The sequence below is a fragment of the Triticum aestivum genome, chromosome 7B (genome assembly GCF_018294505.1).
Source record: "Triticum aestivum cultivar Chinese Spring chromosome 7B, IWGSC CS RefSeq v2.1, whole genome shotgun sequence".
NCBI lineage: Eukaryota > Viridiplantae > Streptophyta > Magnoliopsida > Poales > Poaceae > Triticum > Triticum aestivum.
In genome coordinates this window covers 401,835,710-401,845,152 of record NC_057813.1, presented here as the reverse complement: position 1 = coordinate 401,845,152, position 9,443 = coordinate 401,835,710, and the positions used below count along the sequence as shown (strand labels likewise).

The 9,443-nt window shown below is 44.6% G+C and overlaps 1 protein-coding gene across 1 annotated transcript; it reads left to right on the top strand.

The window, feature by feature from the left end:
- Nucleotides 1–2,839: 2,839 nt before the first annotated feature.
- LOC123160466 (uncharacterized) lies at nucleotides 2,840–5,542 on the top strand. The gene is made up of 3 exons (XM_044578281.1): nucleotides 2,840–3,100; nucleotides 3,694–3,729; nucleotides 3,842–5,542. Exons 1-3 carry the CDS (start codon nucleotides 2,891–2,893, stop codon nucleotides 5,186–5,188), a joined length of 1,593 nt encoding a protein of 530 aa, XP_044434216.1. The 5' UTR covers nucleotides 2,840–2,890; the 3' UTR covers nucleotides 5,189–5,542.
- The last annotated feature ends 3,901 nt before the right edge of the window (nucleotides 5,543–9,443 follow it).

The following is a 9,443-nucleotide window of genomic DNA, read 5'->3' as shown; positions in this document are numbered from 1 at the left end:
CCGAGGTGAACTCGCTCCTCTCAGAACTTATATATTCCACATATGATACATGGCTACTACCTCAAGTGGAGACACTGTGTGTGATCAGGTACTTAGAGGAATGCCATGATGCTGCGACATCCAATGGATAAGATGGCGAGGACACCAAGCGCAAGGACCAAGAGGAAGAGCTGCCAGAAAGCTATAGCCACCGGACATCCGGTGCTGACCGGACGTCCGACGCTTGGAAGATCCACCTGCCAGAAGGGCCAGTCGACGGACGCTACAACGGCCAGATGACCGACAAGTACCTGACATTCGGCACACTCCAACGACCAGACGTCCGACCGTCTCCAGATATCTCACACAACTAATCCAGAACGAAAATGCCAGAAGTCCGAGCCCCTCCGGACGACCGACGCATCGGATGTCTGACCCCGTCCAGAAATTCGACGAAGACGTTACAGAGCCAAAACGCCGGTCTGTGCACAGTGATTCGGGCCGAGGCCCATGTACCTCTTCACCCCCTAGACTATATATACTCCTTCTCCTCCAATGTTTTAGGGTTAGCACTATGATAGCTTAACATTGAGACTGAGCCTTGCTCATCCACTTATCCCTACTCCCATGGCGCTGAAGACCTCCATGTGAGAAGATCCCCCAAGTGGATTCGAGACCCCCTTGTGGGAAGATCCTCCAAGGATTCAAGACCCCTTTCCTCCTAGGATTGGGATGAACTAGTTACCTTTGCATCTCCCTTTGTTTACTTTGGATCTTGTATTTCTCCCTTTGTGTCTGTGGATCTAGCACATGTGTGATTGGATCAAGTCTATTTGAGAGTTCTTCTTGTGTTTCTCTTTGATTTGCTCTCTTCGCCCCTCCAAGTGTGAAAAGATCAACCTACTTGGGTTCCATCCTACATCATCTTGGATTAGAGCCATGTTGTTTCACACCTTGGAGTTCTTTATCTCCATTTTCTAGCCCCAATTTGTGTGTTTTTACCCAATTTCAAAATCCCCACAAAATAGCCATACCAAAAAAATTGTGATTTGTTGGTTTGATGATATTTTGTTCATTTTGATCCATGGATTTGATGTGTTTCAGGTGGATCTAGCTTTTCCCCATCATTTCTATCCACAAAATTCACCCAATTTTCACCTCAAATTTTCTTTTGTCCACGAAACCCTCGAGTTCATCACGAACAGATTTTCCCCACTCACCGGACATCCGATCCGAGATCGGTCGTCCGATAGCCACCGATCATTCGACCATTACCGTACGTCCAACCAAAACCTAACGAAACTGAATTTATCACAGAAAATTACAGCCACCGCCCACACTTCTGCATTGCCACCATCATTTGACCAATTTGTCTCGAATTTTGACAGGATTTCCACCACCTCTTCCACATACTACCACCGCTTTCCACAACCACCATGGCTTATCCGCTACCTCCGACAATTTTGACACATTTTGCCATTTGAGAACTTGAGTTACGATTTCTATTTCCTTGTTCGCCGCCAATCGAACAACCGCTGGAGGGGCTCCATGCACAGAGTAAAGAGGACTGGGAACAAAGGGTCCCCTTCTCAAAGGCCCCAACAGTCGTAAATCTTCCTTCATGGTGCTCCATTCACCATGATTCGCGTTGAGGAGTGTTCAAGTAGTCCACAAACCCACGATATTCACCCTGGGCTAAAACCCATCTTGCAAAGGGTCTCCACAAGGAATGACCACTGTACCGAATCAAACGTCTTTGTAATATCTAGCTTTAGAAGGATCTAAGGCACTTTGAGCGCATGAACCCGTCGAGCAGTACATTGAACAAACATGAAGTTGTCATGGAGGGATTGCCCCTTGACGAAAGCACTTTGATGTATCCCCACTAGTTTTGGAAGCTCATCTACTAACCTTGTTGCCAGAATCTTGTCAAAGATTTTGATTTCCCCATGCACAAGGCTATCCGGCCGGAAATCTCAGAGCTCCATAGCATGATCTTTCTTCGGCAACAAGGAAACGATGGCTTTATCTATGCCGAAAGCACTCCCATGTCACCGCGGCACAAGACCTCTAAAGCCCTCATGAAATCATCCTTATTTATGTGCTAGAAAGTGGCGTAGAAGCGGCCAGTAAATTCGTCTAGCCCCGAGGCCTTGCCTTGCGACTTCGCCTTTACCACCTTTTCCACTTCCTCAGTCGAAAATGGCATATCTGGATGGCCGAGGTCTCTGCTCAGAGCGTCAAGGTCAATAGTGTACACTTGATCCGGACCACGCCCAAACATGGCATCATAATACTCATCCATCGTTGTGGCTATTTGTTTGTGGCTCGACACAATAGCCCCTTCGCATTATAGCGTAGTCATGATGTTCTTCCTGTGACGGTGCTTCACATGTTGATGAAAAGTTTTTGTACTTGCATCCCCTTAACGTAGATACATGAGCCTCAATCGTTGTCGTGCAATTGATCTCTCAAGGGAATCTTTTAAAAATTGAATACAAAATGACTATTTTACATAATGACTATACTGTACTATTTTATTTTGTATTCCCGCAAAAAGACTATTTTATTTTGTATATATACGAACACTTTTTATTTGTGTACGTGATTTTTCTTATAGAATTTAAAATTTATTGAAACCTGTTAAGGTTTCCCTTTATTTGTTTTTTTAGGGAATTTCATGTTTTTAGCACAAAATTCCATTTATTGTAAAGGTTTCCTTTTATTTCCATAAAACGCCAATGGGCCGCGGCCCGCTTGCCCGGCGCGGACCCTCCACGCGAAGGACGCTCCTTCAATTCAGCCTCAGTTCAGTCCTTGCAATTCCACGCACATTTCGCCGAGGGTTTAGGGTGTTGGAGCCACCGCCGCCGACACCGCCGGTGCTGCCCTGCTCCTTCGCCCGAGACCGATGGAGAACCACATGCATCCCGGTGCCGGTGGTGGTGGCTGGCGTGGCGGCGGCCAGCACGGGCGAGGGGGCGGGCGTGGCGGCGGCCAGCACGGGCGTGGGGGCGGGCGTGGCGACGCCCAGTGCGGGGGTCATGGCCGCGGCAGGCATCTCGTGGCCGCGCGGGCTGGCAAATTCAAGCGGGCCGCCTTCTTGCCGTCGGATCATCTGGTGAGCTTCTTGACTTGCACTCAAACGCCGTTGGTGCTTAGTGAAACGCGGTAGATATTTTTGGGGAGAGGAGGAGGGGGTCGCCGGCGCCGTGGTCGGGCTTCTCCCGCACGTACTCCACCTCCACCTCCAAGGAACCCTGTCGTTAGGTGCGGTTCGAGCTGATTATAGGGTGGCGGAACCGGAACTCACCTAGGGGACGGGGTCGGGGCCGGGGCTCTCCTTGGAGCCCTCACCCGCTGCCGCATTTTCGTCCTTGACCATGTTCTTCCTGGTGCGGTGGTGGCTGCCATGGCAGGTGTCCTTTGTTGTGGCTGTGTAATGTGGTCGAACCAGTGAGGTGGAGTACTTGCCCTAGGAATCCCCACATAAGCTTTGGAACACTAGTAAATGCGCACATGCAGTGCACGTTTGTATTTGGGAGAAAATTAATTGCACATTAATATTAAAAAGAGCGATATCGGTTAAGAGATAATATTCCACTATGACCCCATACATCCAAGTGGATGGTCTCAGGTGCTATAAGGTTGATCTTTTGATTCTTGCTTTCTAGAATTCGCAACTAACGATTTGATGTAACTTCTTTGTCTCAGATTGTTGCTGCGGAAGCTGCTGTGACTAATATTCCTGTAAGAATTAAGTTCTAATACATTTATTTTATGCAATATTAGCTTTAACACCATGTTTGAATTCAGTTATAATATACTCATGTTCCGCTGTACAATATTCTTTTTTGTACAGTACGAAGTACTGGAAATGTTCCTCCCCGCGGCCAGCTCACACATGAGGCGAACATTTGTAAACTACATCAGATCTTTGACTCCAATTCAGCAAATGCAAGTACCTGGGGACACAAGGCTTTATGATCAGTCATCAGTGGTTGCTCTCAACTCAACTGGTGCATCTGTCGACTGGGTTGTGGAGCTACACAGGGCTGGGTTCTCACTGGATGGTGTGATGGGGGTAAATGATTTTGTTGTTGACCACAGAGGCCTTCTGAAAGGGAGCCATGTCCTTAGGAAGATGCTGAAGCCACTAGACGATACCAGGAGGGACAGGGATCTAGTCGCATTAGCAGGTTCAATTCAGGATGGAATTTATCATGGCATAACTGAACTCCCCAGAGATGTTGCTCAGTTAGTTCGGAGGCTGAAGCGATTTAAAAGAGGTTATCACCGACTGTACAGGATGCATGTTGCGACAAAATCTGAAATTGAGAAATGTGCCATGTTTGAGAGGTACTTTGTGCGGCTGGAGCAGATCAGGCAGCGCTCACCTGGGACATATGCCAAAATTATAAAGAGGATAGACTGTGGTCTAAATTGGCTCAAAAGTTCGATGCTGAATTTGCATGTTCACTCCGTGATGCGGTTCAGGCCGGGGGGCAGTACATTTGAGGCTAAGCTTCGTTCGTTTCTCAGTGTTGCAGCAGCTAAACGTGTTGATGTGCCAGGGTTTCTTACAACAAGACGGAATGGCCAGGCTCACCTTTCTAAAGACAACGCCATGGACTTGGGGCAAGGAAAAGAGATTGCTCTCAAAGCTGCCACAAGTGCAATGATCCAAGAAAACCCTTCCATTGCAGTTATGCTAGGTAAACGAGTTCAGAATACGCCTGGAAGAGGAACAGCTATAGACGCAAAAGATGCTGCATTCACTCCTGAGGTCGGCGGATTAATCGCGAAAGCAATTTGTAACGCCTTGTCAATTGGTTACATTGCGGACAAGGTGGCAGCAAAAGCAGCAAAGGCTGCTGCAAAGAGAATGGCGCTGTATGTGCCTGTCCAAACAACGAACAAAGCAATAATAAAGCGGTCAAAGGCAAATGCACATATAATCGCCGCAAACGCTGCAAGAGCAGCTGCAGTGGCACAGGTTCTGAAGGAACAAAAGCCGCATGGACCTTTGCAAACACGGCCAGTGCTGGAAATGTTCACTCAAACACAAATTGAACATATGTTTTATGTGATTGCTCCAGATATGCTCCATTCACTACAACTTGCTTTGTTCCGTGAGGGAATTCTCGAAGATGGTCATTGGCTTGATGAGTCCAAGATGATCCTTCTACTGGATCCGCCATCAACCTAGCAGATAAGGGTCTTTACGTAAGCCGGGTACAGTCGCAGGCTTGACGAGCCAAGATGATCCATCTGCTGGATCTTCCATGAACATAGCTGATCAAGATCTTTAGCCTAGCTAGTTCTAAGTTCTCTGGGGCTGGTAGTTCCATCTCATCTTAATTCGACACTATTTTCGTCTTCATCGCCTGAGAGCAGTGCGTCGATACAATCGAGTTCTTATTCTTACCCTTCAAAAGATCGGGAAAGATCATTCTAGGCTCTTTTGCAATTTGAGTTTTGGACGGGGCACCACTAGTAGTGGCAGCTGAGTTTGGTAGGTTGCTGTGTATATGGGGCTGGTGTATTCTGACTGGCAGCTGAATTTGATAAGCTCTATTTGAAACATGTAATTCAGATGTGATTTCGATGTCATTTTTCTGGAACACTTATGTATGCCTTCTAAACAATTATCTGCAATTTTAGGAAATACTGTGTTTCGTATTTTATTTTTCTCCACAATAGATTGTACTGTAGATGTCAAATAATTTAGTATATCTAGCACAGCTTGTGGTTGACATGCGCGACCTATAACTTCCTCTGGCAACGATGCAACAGGACTATCTGTTGATGAGGGCGTGTCTGAAGGCTAGTGTCTCATGTTAATCTTAGTGTATCTTGTCTTAACGTTGTTCTCGCAAACATTTATGCTGGTTTGAACATCTAGCACTAGGAACATAAGAGTAGAGCATATTCAAACTATTTGGTATTTTACTCATTTCTCAGTTCTTAACCTTATGTTCTGATTAATGTTTATACACACATACATGCTTAAGTGAAGGGCTTATGTTCAAAGTTTTGCTAATCTCGATCTTCAATAATGTTGTGGCTTCTGAAGTCTTTTGAAAATTTCTGTATATATCTTGACACTGTCAGTCAAAACACACAACAAACAGTTACATTATTGATCCTGTAGGAGAGCAGATTAACAGTCATTACCATGCTCAGGGAATGTGAGTTGATCAAAAGAAAGCAACGAGAAAGTGGGACTTTCACTTATTCGTGCAATCACTGCAATATTTTTGCTACTAAGTTACGAAAATAGAACTTGAATAAGTACTACCTCACGTTGTAAATGGCAAAACCTTATCTCTGAAGTGGACAGAGGTTACCTTCTCTGTTTAATATTCTTGAGGTTAGTTTGTTCATATCTTCCAGTTAACTTGTATTCTCTAACACCAATTTTGTTTTGTTTGATTGCCAGACCATTTGCAGTGAATGAACTTGAGCCGCAATTTCATGACTGTAGAAAAGTATACGAGGTACTATTCCCACTGGAGATTTCAGTCAATACCTTCTTTGCACACAGTAGATCAGAGTCTTCATTCTGTGATCGAATACACTCCAGCGGAACTTATGTATTTTTTCTGCATATGCCTTGTGTTCAATGGAGATATTTTTCTGCATGTTATCAAATCAGCTATTTTCTATAGTTTGGGAAATAACTGCATTTTTTTCCAACTTATGCCTATATTCCCTTTCGGATGTAAACTTTCTGGAAACCCTCATCTTCAGTTTGCATAATTGTCCTATAAAGAGCCTTCTGACCTTCTGTGTTAGTGAAGTCGATATTGTCTCCATGTGTCAGCGACATGAAAACTCTATTTTCTGGATTAATTCAAGCAGTATTGACAACATGCAGATTATCGTTGTTGCCAACCATATTCATGTGCATTTCTCTTACTGGATTTCAACAGAGTACTAGCAATACCTTTGGCTAGTTGGCGGTACTCGAGTTCTGTATCCTCGTCACCGACCGACACCTTCCATGACGGATATCGTGCCCACCATGTGTTCGGTGAAATGACCGAACATGCCATAGGGAATTTTTGTTGTTCAATTGCATAGAAGCATGATGGATTTTGGTGATGAGTACTTCTATAATGAATTCATCGAATCATCATCTTTGGATGATTCGAACGTTCAATTGGTGATGATGATGATGGGTGTTCTTGAAGAAATGAAGAAGGAAGAGGAGCATGTTTTGAAAACTTCAAGGGTTAAACCACGGGACATTGAGTTTTTTATTGGCCCGAGAAAGGGGCCATGCTGCTCTCTACACCGACTATTTTGTAGGTGAGACGTTACTTCACGCGGCCTTCTTTCAGTGCCGCTTCTAGACGCGCATACCATTGTTCTTGCGCTTTATGGAGGGTGTGGAGGCTTACGGTTATTACTTCATTTTGAAGAGAATACTACATGCAAATACATATAGGATCACCCTTACACAAATTGTTTACCAAACTGACTCACAAAAGTACACATTGCTTAATACTGGAACTATTAATAGTAAACTAATAAACCTACTAAATGGGTCATGGAACTCTACAAATGTGTGATGGATAGTCCAATGTCGTATAGTTTTCTTCATCAAATCGTGTGTGATATACTTGAATAAAGCAAACTGTTTACGAAGGCAGAGCCTGTGTGGTCGTTACACCTATCACACACGAGGCTATACAGAAAGCCGGGTGTGATGAAGATACGAACGAAAACGTTTGTCTGGGATTCACAGTGTGGGATGTGCAGACGAACGAAAACGTTTGTCTAGGATTCACTGTGTGGGATGTCCATACGAACGAAAACGTTTGTCTAGGGTTCACTGTGTGGGATGTACATACGAACAAAAACGTTTGTCTATGATTCGCTGTGTGGGATGTACATATGAAGGGAAACATTTCTCTGGGATTCACTGTGTGGGATGTACATACGAACGGAAACATTTTTGTGGGATTCAATGTGTGGGATGTACTTCCGAACGGAAATGATTGGGCCTGTATATTTGTATGCGATGGCTAGCCCGATCGCACACAAGCTCATTTTGCCCAGCGCGTGCTGCCGGAGGGCCTATCCCCGACGATTTCTGGGTCATATGGGAAGGACCCCCCTATCACACACACAGTCAAGGCGACGGTTTAAAACTCTATCGTGAAAAGGTGTTAAAAACCATTTGTATAGTAGCTCGTTGTACCAGTGCTAGTCCTCGAGGTCCATGGTATATCATTCTTTCAATACCAAGAACCAATATGGCAGAAGTTCTTTTGAGCCAAAAGATCATAGCAAGAGTGCTCTTGAACAGTTCTCCATTCTATATTGTGGCTCTGCCAATTCTACCTTTGTGCATGGGCTATCTGGAAGAATTATGTTGAACTTGTTCGATGTGCTAGCTTATGCATCTACTACTCAGGAAATCATATATTCCTTTGAGTTGTCCCTGTTCAGTTGTATTCCGACCTTCGTCTATCAGTTGATAGTCAAGAGTAATGGTGCATTTCCGTTCTTGATGCATGTTATTCTTGTGGTCCGTAAAGCCACTCCATTTTAGAATGACTAAGAGAAACAAACTCCAGTACCTTATCCATTTCAAGGATTGGGTCAAAACAGTTGTATTCCGAGGATGAAGAATGCCAATCCAGCTTCTAATTTGTTCTACCTTGGAGTATTACCCTCTTTATGTCAGGATTGTCATGAGAATTGCACCACCTCTTATGAATTCTTGATGTAGTGGTACTTCTCACCATCATTATTCATTCCTCGGTCCCGTGTTGGTTGTAACCGGAATGCTGACAAGTGAACCGTGGTGTGTGAAATCAAAACCCCTAGCAACCCCGTTGCTTGGTAGTTAATGGACAATATTCTCATTCTTAGCATGTTGGTTATTGAATGATCATCCTAAGATTGACCGTGCTACCTAGTCCATCTTTCTTGGTGCACTTTTCGATCAATGAGTTAGGATTGTGGAAACCCCTCACTCTACTGATCATATTATCTTGCCCTGAAAAGCAAGATTGTTCTCGAGCTTAGAAACAAATTGGTGGTTCGTGATTTTCCAAATATCTTCTTGGAAGTATTACCAGGTTGTCCCCTCACCGACATGTTGAGTTCGTGATCAAGTTGGGTTTTCCTCTAAACCACCCATTCTCCAAGAATCTGTGTCGGATACCCCTGAGCTAGTTGGTTAAGCTAAAAAACAACTTGGAGAGTTGGAAGATAAACGCTTTGCCTGGATTGGTTCATTCAGAAGGGATATCTTTGTGTTTGGGTGTGTGTCAAACACTACATGAATCAGTCACTTTGCCGTCTGCCATGACTGACGGCAAAGGCATGCCTGGCAGACGCCAAAGGCCTTGTTGGGGAACGTAGTAATTTCAAAAAATTTCCTACGGACACGCAAGATCATGGTGATGCATAGCAACGAGAGGGGAGAGTGTTGTCCATGTACCCTC

Excerpts from the sequence above, each read along its gene's own strand:
- LOC123160466 (XM_044578281.1), top strand. The coding sequence starts at position 2,891 with ATGGAGAACCACATGCATCCCGGTGCCGGTGGTGGTGGCTGGCGTGGC. Across the intron at positions 3,101-3,693 it reads TCTTGCCGTCGGATCATCTG|ATTGTTGCTGCGGAAGCTGC; the intron begins GTGAGCTTCTTG and ends TCTTTGTCTCAG. Across the intron at positions 3,730-3,841 it reads CTGCTGTGACTAATATTCCT|TACGAAGTACTGGAAATGTT; the intron begins GTAAGAATTAAG and ends TTTTTTGTACAG.